This window comes from Suricata suricatta, chromosome 13 (assembly GCF_006229205.1).
Source record: "Suricata suricatta isolate VVHF042 chromosome 13, meerkat_22Aug2017_6uvM2_HiC, whole genome shotgun sequence".
Taxonomy (NCBI): Eukaryota; Metazoa; Chordata; class Mammalia; order Carnivora; family Herpestidae; genus Suricata; species Suricata suricatta.
In genome coordinates, this window is record NC_043712.1 from 79,698,172 (window position 1) to 79,720,127 (window position 21,956).

Sequence of the window (21,956 nt, forward strand, 5' to 3'; positions counted from 1 at the left end):
ACACACACACACACACACACACACACACACACACACACACACAAACTACGTAAATTACAATCCGAACTTGGGGGAGGGTGGGAGGCCACGCATTCTTTCCACCGCGGGTGACCCGCTGCGCAGGGGTCCCTCAGAGGCGGGGCTGGAAACACACCAGGTGCTCAGCAGCAGGCCGGAGCTGGGGTCTTGCCTTCATAGCATCGAACGTCCTTGGAACTGGGCTGGGCGTCAGGTGCCCTTCCCGGAATAGGCCAGAGGAGACAAGTCCAGTTCGGTCTTCAAGGCTCTCGTCAGCTCGGCGGCCAGCAGCTCGTGCAGGGACACGCCGTCGTGCGCGTACACCCAGCTCTCCCCCGTCCAGTCGTAGCGCTTCGGCCCGCTGCAAGACAGAGCAGAGGTGTGGGGTCCACCGGGGCCGCGAGGCTCGGCTGCAGGGACGCCCCGGGACGCGGCGGAGCCAGGCAGACGCCTGTCTTGTCTTAGGGCCTCAGTGTTTTAGCACAAGTAAGTACAGGAGTAACCCTCCGGAACAATTCACGGGTCCTGAGAGCCTGTGAACCCCTCCATGAGTCTGTGTTTCACGTTCTGAGCTTGTGCCTTCCTAACGCACCTGCTACGTCAGAGGCAGTGCTATGGTTTTTTTTTAATGTTTATTTTATTATTTTTGAGAGACGGACAGAGTGTGAGCAGGGGAGGGGCAGAGGGAGAGGGAGACACAGAAGCTGAAGCAGGCTCCAGGCTCTGAGCTGTCAGCACAGAGCCTGACTCGGGGCTCAAACCCACAGACTGTGAGATCATGACCTGAGCTGAAGTCAGATGCTTAACTGACTGAGCCACCCAGGCTCCCCAGAGGCAGTGTTTTTTAAAATTATGGCCATTTGTGTACCACTGACATGATTTTTCCCTTACCATTATTATTATTATTATTATTATTTTAGTACATTTATAACGTGTGCAACCACAACCTCTATCTACCAAAACCCTTCACCTCCCTAAAATATAACTGTGGATCTACTGAGCAGTTACTCCCCCACACTCCTCTCCCCAACCCCTGGCAATCACTATACTATTTTAAAAAATATATTTTTTTCTGAATTCAACTTTAAATCCACGAAACAGCGAGTTCCGGCACCCTGAGCTCATCCAGTGAACAAGAGGCACCTCTATCCGGCCGGGGTGGGATGCTGCCTCTGTGTGGGCCTGGGCGAGCTGGGGTTTGACATGCACTGTTATTCTGGAGGTGGGGGTGGGGGGCAAGCCCGCAGACAGGGAAGGTCCTAGTCCGAAGTGATGCCCGATGAGGGTGGAGCAGAGAACCCCAGGGGTCCATGAGAAGGGGCACTGGGTTCACCTGTGCTCTCAGGGAGAGATTCCCCAGAGTCAGGACTGGGAGGAGGTTGCTGGGGAAGAGGGACGCTTAGAAGGTGGGCCTCTTCCGGGGATATAAAAACATCATAGGTTTCTGGATCATCAACCAACTGCTGGAGTTTGAGGGAAGAGGGGTAAGGCTGAGGTCTTTGTTTTTATGCACAATCTGCCACATACAAACTCTCCGGGCCATATACCGAGACCTGACAGTCTGGACCACAGGACACGCGCCTGGTGTCTGACTTGCCGCCGGAGTGTCAGGCAGAGTGTGAGAACCCCCCGGGGCCCCTCCGCTGCCCCCAGGCTCAGAGCCAAGGCGGGTGTGCACCCAGGGCTCTGCCGTACGCTGCCCTACAACTCCCGGAGTGGGCAGGGTGGCCGGGGAAGGCCACTGTGTCCTCGAGACCCGGAAAGCTGTCATCTGAAAAAAGGCCCAAAATATCAGAAATGTAGCCCCAAGAAAGATTATTTTGGATGTGGGAAATAACGTTTTTTTCCTTGAGGAACACAATACTCGTGAGAGTAAATGGCTCCTCGGCAGATTTTCTTTCCAGATTCCCACCGTGAGTGACAGACTAAACAAGCCTGGGCCAGGAGCCTATCGCTGGCAGGTGTATCCAAACACGACGCGGGCTTTTCCAGCCTCCAGATACACCGTGGAGGGAACCGAGCCATCCCAGGTGGGCCCGGTGCCCTGCCCGGTATCTACAGAGCCGCCAGGCCCCAGAGGTGACGGCTGGTTTGAACCGGTCCGCCCAGTTTCTCATCCAGTTCCCCAGGGCGTGAAGGTAAGAATCTGTAATGGCTCCGGTGGGGCTTGGGACAACTGTCTGAGGCCAGAGAGAACAGTGCGATTGCCCACACAGGGTAAAACATCCAACTTCAAATAAACGGACCGGGTCCAAGAACGCAATGCAATCTGTAAAGGGCCTCGCTAGAAATGAGTCATTTCTGGGGTTGTTTTTGTGAATTATAACATACTTCCTTGATGAGGTTGGGGTGAAGGAGGCACAGCGCTTTATTTATTTTGAACACATAACGACACACCCTTGCGCGATAAATGACATAATAGTATTTGCCTCGACATTATGTGAATGTTGGGGCGCCTGGGTGGCTCGGTCGGTTAGGTGTCCAACCTCGGCTCAGGTCATGATCTGGCGGTCAGTGAGTTTGAGCCCCAGTTCGGGCTCTGGGCTGACGGCTCAGAGGCTGGAGCTGCCTCGGATTCTGTGTCTCCCTCTCTCTCTCTCTGCCCCTTCTGCTAGTGCTGTCTCTCAAAATTAAATAAATGTTAAAAAGTTTTAAAAATTATGGGAACATGGGGCAGGAGAAGACTTATATATATATATATATATATTTTTTTTTAAATGCAAATACTACTGGGCTTTCAAAGAACTCCATCCTGGTTATATTGGGGCCTTTCCCAATTCACAGTGTGCTCTCTTTGGAAGTGTTAATGAATGGCCCAGGAAGGCTGGTCTGAGAGCTTTTTGTGACTCTTGTAACCATCCAGAAGGATCCAGACGGATGAGGGACCCCCTCTCCACACACGTTCTCAGGCCTCGTGTTGCAGTGTGGGTGGGCAGCCCTGACACAATCTTTTATTCCACTGGACTGAAAACACATCAGTGGCAGAGGCAGGAGGGATTCGATGCCCTGGAGTTGGAGTTGAGGGTCTCTCCCACATCCCCAGGACAAGCAGCCCAACTCCGAGGAGGGAATTCACCCAACCTCTGGCGGAAATGCTCAAAACAAGCTACGGGCCAAACTTTCCCCTGCTTTGAAGACCAAGGGCAACTCCTTTGAATGCTGCAGTATCAAGCGTTGGCTTTTTACAAGGCAGGGCAGTGATTTAAGACAGAAAAACTGTCCAGGCCAGGTTCTGAAAAGTCCTCAACTCTTTGCTTTGGCTCTTGCGGACATCTCGATATTCACTAATATCTCAGTATCTCTGCACCCGCCAGATTACAGGCAGAAGGTGCAGAAAGAGAGCTAAGGATCCTGCAAGGATGTGGGGAGTGCGAAGGAAGCATCAGGAAAGGCGCTTACAGGTGCCCCCCCTCCCCACACCGTGACGCCCCTCTTGAGGCCCCCCCTGACACCACACTGCCCATGAGCAAGATAACACCACACCGCCAGATTGTGACTCGGGACCTACCTGGATGGTGAAGACAACCAGATCTGCTTGTTAGGGGTCTGTTTGTTGATCACGTAGGTTCCTAGATCTCCACCCAGTTTAACTGTTAAAACGCCACTCTAGTGGATCAGGAGGGAAAGAGCACGGGGAAAATAAAGACAAAGTTATCTCTTGGTCATGACTGCTTCAGACCTGGACGCTTTCCATTTATACAAGTACACGATACATATACACCGCGAAGAGACGTCTTTCGCGTTTAGACGCGGCAGGTCAGAGAGAACTGTGGTTAATCACGGGAACACCTGGATCCCATCATGCTTTCCCTTAGTCCCTGCGAGGCCAGCCAGGCGAGAATGACATTCGTCCCCTCTGGAGGGGACGACACAGTGATCTGAGGTCTTAAAACTGGCCAACGGAGGCCCCGCACCCTGCCTGCTGCCTTGGTTCCCTTAACTCCCAGCCAGAACATACAAGAGGGCTTTAACACACGCAGACTCCGGGGCGCCTGGCTGCCTCAGTCGGTGGAGCACGCGACTCTTGATCTCAGGGTCGAGAGTTTGAGACCCAGATTGGAGCTGGTGCCTACGTAAAAAGAAATGCTGATACCAACTCCACCGGAGAACCGTGCCGCCCAAACGTCAGACACAGCAAGCTCATTACCAAAACCGGGGAAAAAAGGCAAGACAGAAAGAAGTAGTCAAACCACCTGCTTTGTTGGTCCTAAAGAGCAACCACAGGGCCACCGCAGGGGCTCCCTTGGTGAGGCATCGGCCCTAGGCTCGGAACATGAGCGCATGGATGGGCTCTCTGCTGTCAACACAGAGCCTGCTTCAAAGAGTCTGTCCCCCGCCCCTCTCCTGCTCTCTCTCTCTCAAAAATAAACATTACAAAAAAATAAAAAAAAAAAGAGCAATACAGTTTGCTCTGCTAGTAGAAGGCTGACACTCCAGACTAGTTTTTATCCTCAGACTCTTCCCTGCCGGCCCACAAGCTGCTCTCAAGGCCTTTATTGTCCCAGACAAGAGCCCTGAATTCCTTAAAAGACTAGTTGGTCTTTCTTTGCTCAATAAATGCTCGTTTAAATTTCCAAAGGCTCTTTCAACAAAGGAGCCCCTTACTCCCAAGGTCCGAGGTTTCTTTAGAAAGCGGGATCTTAGAGAAGCAGCTACGGAGCTCAGTTCCCTTCACGGGAGCTGGTATGGGGGGGGAGTCTCTCTTACTGCTCCCCCATCCCCACCCCTGGGCGTGACCCGTGCAGACACCCTCTTCTGGGCTTCTAGAGCCCCTGTGCAATCAAGAGGCCCCGAATGCTTTGTGTTTGGTTCGCAAACACAGAGAGCTATTGAAAAGGTAGACGATAGTGATAATAATAATAATAATAATAATAACAATAATAGTAATAGTTTAACTGACAGGCAAGGGATGAGGACTCTATTGGGATATATATATATATATATAAAATCTTTTCTTAACGTTTGTTTATTTTTCAGAGAGACAGAAACACAGTGCGAGCAGAGAGACAGCGAGACACAGAATCCGAAGCAGGCTCCAGGCTCAGAGCTGTCCGCACACAGCCCGACGAGGGGCTCGAACCCATGAGTTGTGAGATCATGACCCGAGCTGGAGTTGAACGCCCAACCACTGAGCCCCCCAGTCTATTTTTAATAACATTTTTTCTGATTAATAAAAGACACAAAGAGAAATCCCGCAGGCCTCAGGAATACAGATCGGGTCAATAAAATGAAAACATCAGTAAAAACAGTCGCCACTGCTGTCTAGGACCCACTCCAAGTGCTGTGTTTGGCACTCGGTGTAAAATCGTTCCCATCGTGACCCTGACCGTCGGAGGTAAGAGTCCTTATTCCAGGCTTACAGATGAGGGACAGGGACACTTAGGAGCTGGCGAGCTGCTCTTCAAGCCAGGTCTGTGTGGGTCCAAGAAAGTTGCTGTTTACGCAACATGAGTGCCCCCCAGTCCCGTGGACGGGCAGCACACACCGCTCACTCGGGGGCGGGCCTGCCGGTCTTCAGATGCATTTCTGAAAAGGGCTGTGATCACAGTGCACCTAACCTGGTTTGTTTGTCTAAGTTTATTTTTAACTTTAAATAATCTGTACACTGAGTGTGGGGCTTGAACTCGCGACCCCAAGATCAATAATCAGATGCTCCGCTCACTGAGCCAGCCAGCTGTCCCATGAGTATGTTTTTAAAAAAGCTTTTTCTCAGGGCGCCTGGGTGGCTCAGTCGGTTGAGTGTTTGACTTTGGCTCAGGTCATGGTCTCACGGTTTGTGGGTTCGAGCCCTGCATCAGGCTCTGTGCTGACAGTTCAGAGCCTGGAGCCTGTCTTCAGATCCTGTGACTCCTCTCTCTGACCCTCCCCTGCTCACGCTGTCTCTCTCTCTCTCTCTCTCTCTCAAAAATAAATAAAAACATTAAAAATTTTTTTAAATAAAAATTTTTTTCTTAAAACCCCCCTTTACTATTTTGGTGGAACTACCACCTTTCATTTACTTAAAAGTATCTTAAAACTACAATTCAGGGGCACCTCGGTGGCCTGGTTAAGCGTCTGACTCCTGATTTCGGTTCAGGTTATGATTTCACAGTTCGGGGGTTTGAGCCCCACATTGGCTCTGCACCGACAGAGTGGAACTGGCTTGTGATTCTCTCTCTCTCTCTCTCTCTCTTTCTCTAACCCTCCCCCGACTCTCTGTCTCAAAATAAATAAATAAATAAATATTTTAAAAAACTGTACAATTCAGTAGTGTTTAGTATTTCACAAAGTATCTTCATTAAGAATGCAAACATCACTAATTCTAGACTATTCCCATCACCCCAAAGAGAAACCCTGCACCCAGAAGGAGTCATTCCCCTTCTCTCCTCCCCCATACATACTTTTCATGGTTTATTCTTCCATGATATCCAGGGCTCAGTGGATCGAGACGTTAACGGTTTCCAGTGTGACTCATCTGCGGTCCTTGCATGCCCCGTTGGGCCTTGTCCCCCACACTGGAGGGGCAGGTGCAGAGGAGCGAGTGGAGGGGGGGTCCCAGCCTCTTCAGCCCCCCCCCCCCGCCCCCAGGACATCTGTGCTGCCTCCTCAGAGACCTGAGCACGGACAGACGGGCATGAGCACGGACGGAGGGGCACGGGCGCCCAGGGGCCGTGCACACTCCTGACCACCATCACGCTGTGGAACAGGGGACCAAATCAGGGATGGCAGATCCTATTTGCTGAAAGCCAAAATCAGCTCTTTTCAACTCAAAATCTTTTTTTTGGTTAATGTTTATTTTTGAGAGAGAGCGCGCATGGGCGTGAGCCAGCGGGGGAGTGGCAGAGAGAGAGGAGACAGAGGATCCTAAGCAGGCTTCCTGCTGACCTCAGAGAGCCAGACAGGGCTTGAACTCATGAACTGCGAGATCATGACCTGAGCCGAAGTTGGACACTTAACAGACTGAGCCCCTCAGGCGCCCCCTTCCAACTCAAAATCTCCTGCAATGACTCCAGGGAACTGGCCGCTCCTTCACAAAGAGCATAGTCATAAAGCAACCTAGAGATTTCGTCTCCCCCACCTGGCACCTTCTGGCACCTTCTCTGCAGCACCCCTCCCCCTTCAAGACCAGCAGCCCCAGCGGAGGCACCTCTGGCATGGCTACTCTGACACCCCACGGCTGGGCTCAGAGCCTGTGTGTGCCCCACAGTCCTTCTGTGCCTTCCTCCCGGCACCTGAGCCGCTGGCTTCTTAGCCCGGCACTGAGTCCCTCTTCTCTACTACTTTAAGCACTTAGAATGTAGATTTCTTTTTTCTTTTCTTTTTAATTTTTATTTATTTTTGAGAAAGAGTGGGGGAGTGGCAGAGAGAGAGAGAGAGAGAGAGAGAGAGAGAGAGAGAGGGAGATACAGAATCTGAAGCAGGCTCCAGGCTCTGAGCTGTCAGTACAGAGCCCGACGCAGGGCTCGAACCCACGAACGTGAGATCATGACCTGAGCCAACATCGGACACTTAATTGAGCCACCCAGGTACCCCGGATTTGTCTTTTCACTTAAGCTCCTTCAGTGTCCAGCACATCCGTTCCCTGTGCAAAATACTGGATGGACACAAACGTACGTCGGTGGAGGAAGGCACGGAGCAGAGGGTGAGGAGGCCTGGTGAAGATGTGCCAGACGTTAAGGGACAGAAGGACTCAGCGCTTAGTCTCCTCCCCCTCCGGTTCTTTGTGTGTCAGTATTTTTCCCCCCTGGTGAGCCAGCGCCTGTTTTCAGAGGAAACTGCCAAGAGGAGGGAAGGAACGGAAGGAAACTGAGCGGCCTTACCGTTGACCTGAGTTTTGATGCATTCAGAACTGTCTCGCGAAGGCCAGATGTGGGTTTTGTTGTTAGTATTTTTCCTTAAGGGGCAGTCGGAGACCATTTCGGGTGTGGGCAGACTTACATGCAGAGGAGGGTAGGGGAGGTGGGGGAGAGTCAGACATTCCAGTCGCTGCGGACTGGGCACCGCAGGGTCAGAGCAGCCCTTGGCCACGGCGGGCGGAGGCTTACTCCCGCCAGTCGGCATCGCGTCCCCCCCCCCCCTTATGGGAGCGAAAGGAGCCATTTCCGCTGTTGCGAGCTCATTTCCTAGCCACAGACACACGTAGGATGGCAGATGGGGTCAGGCGATCTCATCTGCACATGGCTCCCCATACCCCAAAAACGGATTCCAGCTTCCTCTTAAAGAGTATGATAATGAAGAAGTAAATTTTTAAAATTTAATCCTAATATAAATCGGAGAGGTCGAGGGACGTCACTCACTTTATGGCTGATCAACCCAGCACTCCCAGGAGTTAAGCTGATTTGCTTATGGACCCTTGTCAGGGGCGTCTGGGTGGCTCTCTGTCAGCTAAGCATCCAACTCCTGATCTCAGCTCAGGTCATGATCTCACCATTAGTGGGTTCGACCCTTGAGCAGGGCTCTGCACTAACAGCATGGACCCTGCTTAGGATTCTCTTAGCTCTCTCTCAAAATAATTAATCATTCAAGTTTTTTTTTTAAAGGTCTTGGAAAGAAAATACAAATCCGGGATGATAGGCCAGGTGCTTTGTCTCCACGTCCGATAAAATGCTGCCTGAGAGCAGGTGTGGGTACCCTGGACCCAGAGGTGGCCTCCACGGCTCTGCACACGGCCCCGCTCTGAAGCCGGAACCGTACTCATCGGTGTCAGGGGAAGATCTTCTCGGGAGAAGGTCCAGAAAAGGCTATGGAACGTCTGCCGTATGACGGTGATATGCCACCAGCTTAGGGAGGAAAGAACATGACGACAAACCAATCCTCATCAAAACGTCAAAGAGGAAAACAAGGAAGGTGGCCCGGAAGCAGCCCCTTGAGAGCATGGTGCTTCGCACAGTTCTGGTCAGATTTCACCGGTCAAGTGCAGCCGACTCCATGCAGGCCTAGGGGCCGGCGGTGCTTTCCGCTCTGGTGGTGTCCCCTCTACTGGCAGTGCCGGGGGGCGGGGGTGATACCTGGAGCCAGACATGCCCCCTGACATTACCCACCCCACCGACAGGAAGACACACCAGCCAAGGAGCTGCTCACGCCCCCCCCACCCCCCACCGCACAGGGCGCAAGCATAACGAACACGCTCCTGCTTCTGTCTGGATTACTACGTTCATCTGTCTACACGGCCAGCAGCAAGTTGGTAAAATATCGATGGTGCTGAGGGGCATCCATCCAAGTATGTTCTGTTGAAGTGGGCTCCATTCCCTTCACGTACTGAATCAACACTTGTCAGGTCCCTGGCAGGTCCCTGGCAATGCTGCGGGCACTGGGACACCCAGAACGGACAGCGTCCTGGCTACCAAGGAGCTCGGTCTGGCCACGGGAGCCGATGTGCAAACAGACCGAACACGGGGTGATCGGTGCTCCTCAAAGTCCTCCTCAGCTCGCCGGGCAAGGAGGGAAGGTGGTATTTGTCTGGAGCATCTACGAGGACTTCCCAGGGGACGTAATGCCCAACCGGACCCTGGGGTTAGACCCACGGCACCCAACAGAGCTCAAGTGATAGTGTTACAGGTGTCCTACTGCCTATGATGTAGTTTTAATGGATTTATATGCGGGACACGTAAGTTAGCGCCTGAGAGATTCTAATCAGGAATCCACACACCCGGGTAGATAGCATTTTGAAGTTTTTTTTTAAGTTTCTTTTCTTTTTTAATGTTTATTTATTTTTGAGAGAGAGATAGAGAGGGAGTGGAGAGGGGCAGAAAGAGAGGGTCAGAGGATCTGAAGCGAGCTCTGTGCTGACCGCGGACAGTCTTACACGGGGCTTGAACTCACGAACAGTGAGATCATGACCTGAGCTGAAGTCAGATGCTTAACCGAAGGAGCCACCTGGGCGCCCCAGCACTTCGAGGTTCTTGATCAGAGTCCCAACAACAGAGGCAGCTACTAGGTATGCCTTTAGTTTCTACATCTATCCCAGAGAATTTCCTAATTAGCAAATGATTTCTTGGAAGTAATTTTGCCCTGGTGAGGACAGTGTGTGGACTGGCCAGGAAAACACAGGGGCCTCTTCCCTTGTGGGAATGGCTTCCAGAATCGGGAAAGCCCAGCAGCTGGGTCACTCTGCAGGTAGGACTTGGGAAAGGTCTGTGACCCACCATCCAGCAGGAACATGTGGTGTCCGACTCAGTGAGGCAAACAGAATCCAGGTCCGAGAACACTGCCACATTCGCTTCTAATGGAAACACTCATGCAAAATGCCTGAGTCACGAAGTAACCTCACTAATCTTATAAGAATGAGTGGCGGGACTGTTTTTGTGGTGTTTTAAAAAAATGTATTTTGAAAGGGGTGGGGAGGGGCAGAGAGAGAATCCCAAGCAGGCTCCTCACTGTCAGCACGGAGCCCGACACGGGGCTCGAACTCACAGACGGTGAGATCCTGCCCTGAGCCGAAGCTGGACACCTAAAGGACGTTAATGAATGTTTGTATGTAAGGCTGAGTTTAGCCCCAGCCTTGGTTTCCCTCTAAGCACGGCCAGCCCCTGGTGGGGAGGCTGGGGGTGAGGAGGGCTGTACCTCAGTCAAGCTGGGAGTCCAGTTTAAAACGGGCCCCCAGTGGCTTGCCTTCGGAGGCTGTGGGCACGGGCACTTCTAACGCCCTGCCCGGAGGTGCTGCACGGACTGGATTCCCTGGAAGGCATCCAAACCTGTCTTGCCTCGTTGCTTGTTTCGACCACGAAGTCCCTCCCTACCCTTACAACCAGGCTCGGAACCTTCCAGACTCTGCTACCTGCTCCTTCCGGTGGAGTCCCTTCTCTGACCCAGCCCTTCCCCTGCAATGTCCAACACCACTTCCGGTGGAGTCCCTTCTCCGACCCAGCCCTTCCCCTGCAATGTCCAATGTCTCACTTTAGCCCGACCGCCGGTCACCCTTAATGGTTTAATCCAAAATGCACCCTTTATGACACTTCCAGCTATTAATTGCTGTCAAGAGGACTAACCTCTGTGGGGGGTTTTCTCCTGGCAAAAAGGGGGCTGGTCCTTAAGGCCTAAACAGAATTCTAAATCCGAAGGTGGACTGCCACCCGGTGGCCGGTCGGTGCATAGCAGCCTTGGCTTTTGGGATCTGGGGCTCAGTCCAGCTGCATATTACCATCATCTGGGGAGATTATAGGAACATTATTATTGTCTTTGTTGGTATGTTTTGTTTGTTTGTTTTTTAGAAAGAGACAATGCGTGTGAGCAGTGGAGAGGGGAAGAGGGAGAGAGAGAGAATCTTATGCAGCCTCCGTGATCAGCATAGAGCCTGCCGTGGGGTCCATCCCACCACCGTTGACCATGACCTGAGCTGTAGTCAAGAGTCAGATGGACAACAGGCTGAGCCACCCAGGTGCCCTGATTATAAGAGATTTAAAAAGCTCCCGTGCTTTGCTTGGGACATACTCCCAAATAAAAACGTCTGGGGGCGGGACCCAGGGTGCCCATGAGAATCCGAGGTGAGCTTTTCAAAACTTTGTTTCCTGAGAGTACACCCCGATCGACCGAATCAGCGTCTCCAGGAGCGGGACCCATGTCTGTGTGCTCTGAACACTCCCTGCTTAAGAAGTAGCAGTCTAGGGGCGCCTGGGTGGCTCAGGCCATAACCTCATGGCGTGGCTCATGTCTTCAAGCCCTGGGTCAGGCTCTGTGCTGACAGTTTGGAGCCTGGAGCCTGCTTTGGATTCTGTGTCTCCCCCCCTCTACTCCCCCACTCACGCTCTGTCTCTCTTTCTCAAAAATAAATAAACATTGAAAAGAATTTGATGGGGAAAAAAAAGAAAAAGGAAAATAAGCAAAGAGGTACCCCAAACGAGACATCATAGTCTTCCAGTGTGTAAGGTTTGTCCGCGAGGTCTTCAAAAAACTCTGCTAAGGAGTCCAGTGTCTCCTCGGCCAGTCTTTCATAGGTGGTCTCATCCAGAGAGCTGCGGGGAACACGAAATGTATGCTTACCAAATGCCCCATTTTATCAACCTCAGGCTGGCTGATTCATTCCTTCATTCACTCACTCATTCATTGTAAGCCTTGGGCTTGAACTCACAAGATCAGGATCACATGCTCCACTGACCGAGCAAGCCAGATGCCCTGACATATTTACTTTTTACTTAAATTTAAAAATTCATGGCTAGGGCGCCTGGGTGGCTCAGTCGGTTGAGCGTCGGACTTCGGCTCAGGTCATGATCTCACGGTTCGTGGGTTCGAGCCCCGCGTCAGGCTCGTGCTGACAGCTCAGAGCCTGGAGCCTGTCTTCAGATTCTGTATCTCCCTCTCTTTCTGGCCCTCCCCTGCTTGTGCTGTCTCTCTCTCTTTCTCTCAAAAATAAATAAAAAACACTTTAAAAAAGTTTAAAAAACATTCATGGAAAATAGCTAGCATGTACAGTATAAAAAGTTAATCAGCATGAAACAGTTTATAAGGAAGGAAACTTCTTCCCCCATCCACAGAGTTAACTGCAAGTAACAGTTTCTTCTGTATCCATCTAGAATTTTATACTCTTTTTAATACAGAAAGCACTGGGCAGTGTTTATTTAACATACCCTGGACGTTGTTCCATATGACCACATAAAGATTTTCATGGTATTTTGTTATTTATTGAACCTGACTCCTTCAGCAGGACATTGTGCTTATTTCCGGTGCTTTTGTTATTAAGACTTATATTGGGCAAACCCCAAAGGGAGAGAAAATTATTTCTCATATATCTGAAAACGGGCTTACTTCCAGAATACAGAAAGAACTGCAAGTCAATAAGAAAAAGAAAACCCAATAGAAAAAAAAAAGGGTAAAAAAAGCATCGAACAGGTATTTTTAGAAAGATATCCAAATGGCCAGTGAACATATGAAAAGGTGTATAACTTTATTTGTCTTCAGGAAAATAGACATTAAAAAATCACAATGAGATGCCTACCAGAATGATGGTTGGAATGGAAGAGACTGGTAATAAGAGTTGGCGAGGAAGCTGGGCAGCCGCTCTCCGTTGGGTGTGCGTGGGCGTGTGTGAGTGGGCGTGTGTGCGTGGGTGTGTGCATGTGCGTGTGAACGTCTGTGGAAGGAGCGTCCATGCAGACCCCAGTGGCGGGGCGCAGACTGGAGCAGGCTGAGGAACTCTGCACCAGAGCCCACTGCACTCTCCTACCCACTGGGCTGCATTTCCCAGCATCCCCTGCAGAGAGCTGCGGCCATGTGCCCAAGTCCTTCCCACTAACATGTGAGTGGGTGACAAGTGCCACCTCCAGGGCTTCTGTGCCCTTGTCCCTTTCTGCGGAATGGACAGGGTGACCCGGCCTCCACCACGCAGGGGACAGTACGGTACTGACAAGTGACAGGAGGGTGGAGGGAGCCTGGCTGAGTGAATCACCACACAGAGGCTTGTCTGCCCTGGGCTGTCTGCACACGGGGACACAGGCCACTCCTGGCTGGAGCCATTACCGTTTTTGGGTCTCTGTTACTGAGGCGTGCCCCACCCTAACTGCTAAGTCACCGAAGACAATAATAACAAAGCTCCGGAGACAACCTTAATGTCCAGCAACAGGGGATGGTTAGATGAACTATGTATGGTGCATCCATAAGCCGTAATATTATTTCCTCAAAAATAATGCGGAAGATAGCCGGTGACACAGAAAGATGCTTATGAGGACTGCGGATAGGGAGATAACAGGCTCTGTATGGGATGGGCTTTTTGCTTTTTTAATTTTTTTTGGTAAAAAATGGTAAGGGAGCAGAAAAAAAAAAGATAATGGAGAGCAGCACATGGATGGATGCCTGTGTTGTGTACTGAGAGAGAGGGGAGGGCACAGGGGGAAGAGCTCTCCAGTGTGGAAGGGGCTGTATCTTACCCAGGGCCGCCCAGAGTTCCCGCTGTCCTCAAGTTCATCACACAGACGCTCTGCTTTTTGACATTCAAAATCTGATTGAGGTGGTGGACGCTCAAACTCTAAAAGCCAAAGTTAAGAAGAACATTACCATTTTTCAGTGTATTGCAGGCCATGAATGCATGGTTTAAATATCACTACTTCTATATTCGAGAATAACCACAATCAAGTTTTCCAGGAGTCTGCCTTTCTTTCTCTCTTCCTTCCTTCCTCCCTTTTTTGAGTTTTATTTATTTAAGTAATCCAACATGGGGCTCGAACTCATGAACCCGAGATCAAGAGTCGCCTGCTCTCCCTACTGAGCAAACCATGGGGCTCCTCCAGGCATGTTTCTTAGGACATGATGTCTTCCCGTTCCTTATGGGCATTACCTTGAGTTCTCTCAGCCTCTCTCTAGGCCTGTCTTGCTCAGCATAATAATGCTGAGCCAAATGAAGCTATTTGCATTTAAATTCACTGAAGTGAAATTTAAGAAGTCAGTTTCTCAGTTGAACGGGCCACGTTTCGAGTGTACCGTGGCCTCATGTGGCTAGTGGCGCACAGAACACAGTCGCCACCACAGGAAGCTCTACTGGGCAGCACTGCGCCTGGCTGTTGGAATTATGTGGCGGTTAGCAGAGGCGAGGCGGGGAGGCGTCAGCAAAGTCCCGGAACTTGGCAAATACAAGCAACAATGAACAGCAAGGGGCAGACGTCTGCTGATGTGCTGATGTCCGGAAGAGAGGATCGGACCGCAGACTCGGGGTCTCATTAACACGATCTGCACGAGATCATGTGACCTGTCGATTTGTCCCGATACATAACTTCGGAGCGTCCAGGCGCCCGTCTCTGAAGCCGCCAGCGCAACTGACCAGCTGGGGAGCCAGGTGACATAACCAGAGGACAGTGACAGACACTGGAGGGGACGCTGGCTGAGGGACCTGCCCCAGTATGGGAGGGGATGGAGCCTATACAGGGAGAGAAAAGCGGTACATTTGGAGTGGAGATGGCAGGGGAGATGAGGGAGAAGTGGCCACAGGGCCTTGTGACGGCACTCAGCTGGACTCCATCCTGGGAAGACACCCAAGGGCTTGAGGGGGTTCATGGCAAGATTCATTTTCCCCAAAGGTCACTCTGGAGCAGGGCTCAAGGCTGTTGTTCATCAATGCCCTCGGCCAGAAGGCGGAGGGCACAGGGCTGAGAGGGAACACCCAAGGGGGAAACAGGAGTGCAGAGCACAGAGGGCATGATTTGACTTGATTTTTTATTCGTTTTTAATGTTTTTACTTTTGAGAGAGAGTATGTGCACTCAAATGGGGGAGGGGTAGAGAGCGAGACACAAGATCTGAAGCAGGCTCTGTACTTACAGCAGAGAGTCCTATGTGAGGCTCAAACTCAGAAACCGTGAGATCATGACCTGAGCTGAAATCAGACACTTAACCACCTGAGCCACTGAGGCGTTCCCCAAGGACATGACTTTAACTTTTTTTGTCTGTTTATTTTTGAGAGAGAGAGACAGAGCATGAGCAGGGAAAGGGCAGAGATAGAAGGAGACACAGAATAGGAAGCAGGCTCCAGGCTCTGGGCTGTCAGCACAGAGCCCGACATAGGGCTCAAACTCATGGACTTTGAGATCAGGACCTGAGCCGAAGTCGGCCGCTTAACCGACAGAGCCACCCAGGGCATGACTTCAAAACGTTGGCCCTGAAGAAGTGCGAGAGCCGGAGTGATAACCACACATTCTAGAGTGTTCACTATCGCCTCGCTGTGGACAGAGACGGACGTGGTTAGTGCTCAGCATAATCCCGTGAGGCAAGTACCATTATCATAGTGGTGACTCGCGGCCGTCATGCTCTGCAAAGTCCCCAGGAACACCAGGTTACCGCACCGCTCCTAAGGGAAACCCAGGCTTAGGTCCTGCAGGCCTCAGGTCACCTGACCAACCGATCAATACATAATCTTGTTTTACGTGTGCTTCTGTCTCAAGACATCTTGTTTAAGGGGCACGTCGGGGGCTCAGTCGACTGAGCGTCCAACTTGGGCTCAGGTCACGATCTCATGGTTTATGAGTTCGAGCCCCACACCAGGCTCTGTGCTGACAGCTTCAGAGTCTGTGTTTCCCCCTCTCTGCCCCTCTCCTGCTTGCACTCGGTCTCTCTCTCAAAAATAATAAACACTAAAAAATTTTTAAGACATCCTGTTCTAATATATATTGGTGATTCATGAGCACTGTGTTCGGGGCCAACAGCACCGTAACTGAGGCCTGAACGGGGCGATCCAGCACACGGTCTTCTCCGTGAGGCTCTGGACGGCCTTCGTGCGCTGAGAACAACGGCCAGCGCTTGAGCCCCAGGCCGGGGCCATTTTAAATAGTGGAATCAGCAACAGAAAACACAAACATGCAAACAAGGCGCCCCTGAGTAGCTGCTGAATAGGGCGCTTGTTAACGTGTGGGGGCTGAGACGGGACAGCAGGGAGTCACCCTGTGTGACCTCGGCTGGGAACACGCAAGCTTCGGGCGCCCCCAGCTTGTGTGACCACAGAATCACCCTGGGTACTGATTTGGGGGACTGCAGACACATTTTACTGAGTAGGTGAATTCACAAGTACAGGACCCGTGAAAAATGAAGAGATATAGTTGCAAAGTGTAGGAGCTGGGGTTTGAACCCAGCGCTGTCTGGCCCCAGGGTCCGGGCCACAAAGGAAAGAATCGTATGCCCAGGAACCATATTGAATTTCAGCCATGGAAGGTAAGTTTGAGAGCTAGGGACTCAGAATTTCCCTCCTTTCTAGGGTCCTTCTCAAATCCTAGCTGTCATGTCTCTCTGATACCTTCACATATTTCTTTAAAAATTTTTTAAACATTTATTTTTGAGAGACAGAGCATGAGTGGGGGATGGGCAGAGAGCGAGAGGGAGACAGAATCAGAAGAAGGCCCCAAGTTGTCAGCACAGAGCCTGACGCAGGGCTTGAACTCACAAACTGTCAGATCATGACCTGAGCCCAAGTCGAACGCTTAACCGACTGAGCCACCTACACGCCCCTGTTTCATTTCTGGCTTTGAATTTTCTGTCTTCGATGGCTGTCTTTGGTGGGAGGTTCAGGGTAATGCAAGTTACTCAACAGCCAGAAGCAGAAGTCTACATTCGGCTGTTTAATCATCAGAGGGGCTGTTGCCAGAAACATCTTGCTGGTCTCTTACCTGTTCTCCCCAACCCAACATTCCCTGGTACCTGCTTGAAGGGCAGGCCCTCCGTGTCCTCCTCAGGAGGCAGGGGCCAGGGGAAGAGCCCCCTCTGCTGGAGGGAGGAGATGGAGCGGTGCGGGGAGGGGGGCTGTCTCAGGAGGGCTCCCCCTGCAGCCTCCCAGCCGCCGGAGCCCCAGGACTACTGGCCTGGGACGGGTCCGCTGAGCTTGAGCCTCCAGGGCTTCGGGCAGCCCCTGAGCTCAGCACGGGAGGCACCGGAGGAGATTCGAGACGGTTCCTAGGCCCACATTCTCAGGCTTCAGCCGCGGAACCACCTGACCCAGCGGAGGCCCAGCCCCGGTGAGGCCTGGCCCGGGGGGCTAGCAGGGAGGCCGGCCCTCGCTCCGGGGTCCCCCGGGCAGAGCGCACCGCTGGAAGAGTGCCTCGGCTCTCATCCACGGCCCGGGAGCATGGACGGCCATCACCACTCGGGCTTCAGGTGAGCTGCTGGCTCCTCGCCTCGCCAATGCTTATTCTCAGGAATCCACCCGAAAAGGGTCTCTGTCCCTACCCAGGAATGCCCGCGGCAGCACCGTCCGTGCCAGCGGCGCCATGGCCGCATCGCCCAGATGTCACCAGGAGGAGACTGGATGGGGTGTGACGTACCCGCCTAACAGGACGCTACCCAGCAGGGAAAACAAGCGACAACTCTGTGCATCGGTGCCGACGAGGCTCAAACACAACTCTGAACACATGGAACAAGTCCCAGCAGAATAAATGCAGCCAGATGCTTCCTAGGGAGACACACGTAGGGGCGAAACTCTAAGAAAACAAGGGGCTGCTTGACAGAATTTAGGAGAGCAGATTCCCTTCAGGGGGGACGGAGGGGAATGGGGAGAGCTTTGGAGGAAAAGGCAACATTCAATCTCTCTCTTTTTTTAAATGTTTTATTTATTTTTGAAAGAGGAAGACAGAGCACAAGGGGGGGGGGCGGAGAAAGAGGGAAGACACAGAATCGGAAGCAGGCTCCAGGCTGAGCTGTCAGCACAGAGCCCGATGTGGGGCTTGAACCCATGACCTGAGCCGAAGTCAGACGCTTCAGGGACCCTAGCAATATTCAATCTCTAATCTGGTGGTGAAAACATGGGGGTTTGTTATTAATCTTCAAACAGTGCAGATATTTTATATACACTGTTGTATGTATAAAGTCACATACATTGTCCATGGAAGATAATACACAAATATGAATTTAAAGTGAGTTAGGGATGCAGCGCCTGGGTGGCTCAGTAGGTTAAGCATCCAACTTCAGCTCAGGGCATGATCTCACGGATTCATGAGTTTGAGTCCCACAAGGGGCTCCACGCTGACAGTGCAGAGCCCGCTTGGGATTCTCTCTCTCCTTCCCTAGCTCTCTGCCCCTCCGCCACCTGCACTTTATCTCTCTCTCAAAATAAATAAAATAAACTTAGAAAAAAATAAAGCGGGGCGCCTGGGTGGTTCAGTCTGTTAAATGTCCAATTCATGATTTTGGCTCAGGTCACGATCTCAGGTTTTCGAGATCAAGCTTTATGTGGGGCTCTAGGCGGACAGCGCAGAGCCTGCCTAGGACTCTTTCTTCTCTCTGCCCCTTGCCATGTGCTCTCGCTCTCTCTCTCAAAATAAATAAATAAATATTAAAGAAAAAGGAAAAAAAATAAAGTTAATTAGGGCATGACCTGCTCATGAAGTTAGGTCAGAGGTGGTGACATTATCGCCCCCCTTGGGGCTGCCTCCTGTGTGACAAGGGAAAGGTCGGAGGACCAGCCGGGTCCTACTCTCATTCTCAGTAGGGTCAGGAGCAGCACGACGGCACCAGAGGCCTCCCTGAGCCACGGAGCCGTGCACTTAGACGGAAGACGTTTCTGGGGGTTCTGGTTTCTGCCGAGGCTAGAGCTAAAAACCGACAATCAGAAGCCTGACCTGCTCTACTCCAGAGCTGTGTGTGCGCCGGAAGCTGCCAGGCACACACGTGCAGCCACAGGGCCCCTGGAACGTGGCCGCGGGACTGAGGACCTGGAATGTAAATCTTATGTGATCGTCATTAAAAACGATACTTAACAAAGTTTCAGGCAGGGGCACCTGGGTGGCTCAGTCGGTTAAGCATCTGGCTTCGGCTCACGTCATGATCTCATGGTTTGTGGGTTCGAGCCCCGCGTTGGGCTCTGTGCTGACAGCTTGGAGCCTGGATCCTGCTTCAGATTCTGTGTCTCCCTCTCTCTCTGCCCCTCCCCTGCTCGTGCTGTCTCTCAGAATGAGCACGAGAAAAGAATGTTAAATATCTCAGTGATTTTTCAGTATCGATTACATGTCTAAACGATACTGTGAAAAGCTAGATTTCATAAATGTATTGTTGGCATTTTATTTAACGTAAGCTCTATGCCCAATGTGGGGCTTGAACTCATGACCCTGAGATCAAGAGTCACATGCTCCACTGACTGAGCCAGTCAGGTGGTGCAACTCTGTGTTGCTGAAATTAATCTCGCCTGCTCTTTACTTTTTCCATTGTGGCTTCTAAAAAATTTGGAATTACACATGTGGCTCCCATTCAATGTCTTTTGGACAGTGCTGTAGAAGTAGGAATGGGGGTAGAAAAATAAGGATGAGGCCCCCAGAATGACGTCACACCGATGAATTCTGGAGGCAGGGGTCAACTTGGGGACAGTTAACGCCTTGATGGAATTAAACATGGTCCCAGTTACTGTGGTCATCAACCCAACTCTTGAATTACTAGGGATAGATGTGCTACAGACAGGTTCAGCAAACCTGATTAAGTTACTCCGGGAGGGGACTAATGGGGTGACCTAGGTTGTTAATTTCCTCCCACCTCCCAGTGACCCCCGATCACCGTCTGTGCCCAGTGCCTGCATCCTGGGTGGTGGCTCTGAGTTGGGCATGCATCTGAGTCAGCAGCCTTTAACAGCCACTAAATGCCATCCAAAAGACCATGCCATTGCTTGTCACTGTCCTAAATTAAAAACTTGAATTAAAACACACCAGCAGGGGTCCAAGTACAAGCTGAGGCGCCCCCCCCCCTCCCATGGGAGCGGCCCAGGACAGGGGTAACAAGTGTTTGGTGTCTGGGCTGGGGCATCATGGGACCGGCACGGCCAGAACTGCCTATTTTTCCTGAGAGTCCTGGGAATCCAGGATCAAGGTCCCAACTGAATATTGGCAACCAATCCTAACTTGTCTTCAAACACAGCCAACAAGTTTAAGTCTAAATTCCAAATTTCAGTTGGTTAAGCTTCGGACTCTTGATTTCAGCTTGGATCTTGATTTCACAATTGGTGAGTTCAAGCCCTACCTCGGGGGTCTGCACTGACAGCTCAGGGCCTGCTTCTGATTCTCTCCCTTTCTCTGCCCCTTCCCGCTCACCCTCGCTCTATCTCAAAATTAAAAAAAAAAGCCCAAACAAGTCCTGGGGCACCTGGGTGGCTCAGTCTGTTGGGTGTCTGGCTTTGGCTCAGGGCATGATCTCAGGTCCATGAATTCGAGCCCCGAGTCGGGCTTGTGCTGACAGCTCAGAGCCTGGAGCCTGCTTCCGATTCTGTGCCTCCCTCTCTCTCTGCCCCTCCCCTGCTCACACTCTGTCTGTCTCTCTCTCAAACATAAATAAGAAACATCATAAATAAATTAATAAGGGCCAAATCCCAGGGCTCCAAAGGCAATTTGGGGTGGATTTCACCTGCCTCCATCACCAGGGACAGCCCTCCCGGCATTACCAGTCACTCGGAGCTGAGGTCTGGTGCCTTCTGCGCCCGGACAGGCAGGTTTTCCGGCGGGAATACCACCCCCCCGCCCCTGGCCATCTTCAAGACCCTGATTAAGAACCGGGTCCATCCTGCCCCGCAGTTTTCCTCAACCCACCGCGTTCCTTCAGCTTCCTCCTCCCAAGTTTTGAAGTTACAGGGTCAGACGCTCCTTTGCATTTCCTAGGGGAATGAACTTTCAGCGCTGAAGTCTTTATATATGTTAATCCACACTAATCCTCACACCCGCTAGGCCAAACGGGCGTTCCCCTTTAAATCTCCTTTTCCGAGATAAGGAAGCCCCGCTTCAGGGGGGTTCCAGTTCCCCAGAGGTCCCACGGCTCCGCTGGATCGAGCCAGAATTTGAGAGGCAGGACGGGTCATTTAACAAAAGCCTTGCTGCTCTAGCTCCCGTACTCCGCAGCCTTGACATTTCCACCTCGCTCGAGGAAACATTTCGTTCCTAAAGGCCCGTGCTTGAAAACATCACTCTAATAGTGTGTGGGTGTGTGTACATATACTATTATAGTGGTACTATTATACTGTACTATTTTGTTTTTTTAAAATTTATTTATTTTGAGAAAGAATTGAGGGGCAGAGAGAGAGAGGCACATAGCGAGAATCCCAAGCAGGCTCTGCGCTAAGAAAGGAGCCGGCTGTGGGGCTCGAACTCACGAACCATGAGCTCACGCCCTGAGCCCATATCAAGAGTGGGGCGTTCAATCTCATTATTTTTATTCTGTTCTATTTATATGTATTTTATATTATATTTTATTCTGTTGATATATATTTGTGTACGATTCTAGTACTGTATGTCATACACATGTATATTTATAGTACCTAGTACGGTGTACAGGATCACTTAAGTTGAAGTTCTCGAAACGCAAAGTGGCGAGCTTGGAGACCCCCACGGGTCCCGAAAGCGGATGCCCGGCCCCCTGCGTTGCGTCCCCCGTCACCTCCGCAGCTGCATGGCAGGGGACCCGCGTTCCCGCCGGAAAGCAGAAGCCGGGGCAACCGTGACGCCAGGAAGTGAAGGCTGACTGCGCGGCCCCGCACCGGGCACAGGGAGCGGCGCGCCCCGCCCCCGCCCAGTGCCCCCGCCCAGTG

The 21,956-nt window shown here is 51.6% G+C and overlaps 1 protein-coding gene across 1 annotated transcript in view; it reads right to left on the reverse strand.

Annotated features, from left to right (window-relative positions):
- Positions 1-6: 6 nt before the first annotated feature.
- The window catches only part of FXN (frataxin), a 22,238-nt gene continuing 288 nt past the window's right edge, over positions 7-21,956 (reverse strand). Inside the window, exons 2-6 of the mRNA XM_029921179.1 lie at positions 17,488-17,508; positions 13,857-13,954; positions 11,828-11,948; positions 3,527-3,624; positions 7-379 (exon numbers count right to left, since the gene is read on the reverse strand). Of these exons, the coding sequence (XP_029777039.1) occupies positions 229-379; positions 3,527-3,624; positions 11,828-11,948; positions 13,857-13,954; positions 17,488-17,508 (489 nt within the window). The 3' untranslated portion in view covers positions 7-228. The remainder of the gene's footprint in view (positions 380-3,526; positions 3,625-11,827; positions 11,949-13,856; positions 13,955-17,487; positions 17,509-21,956) is intronic.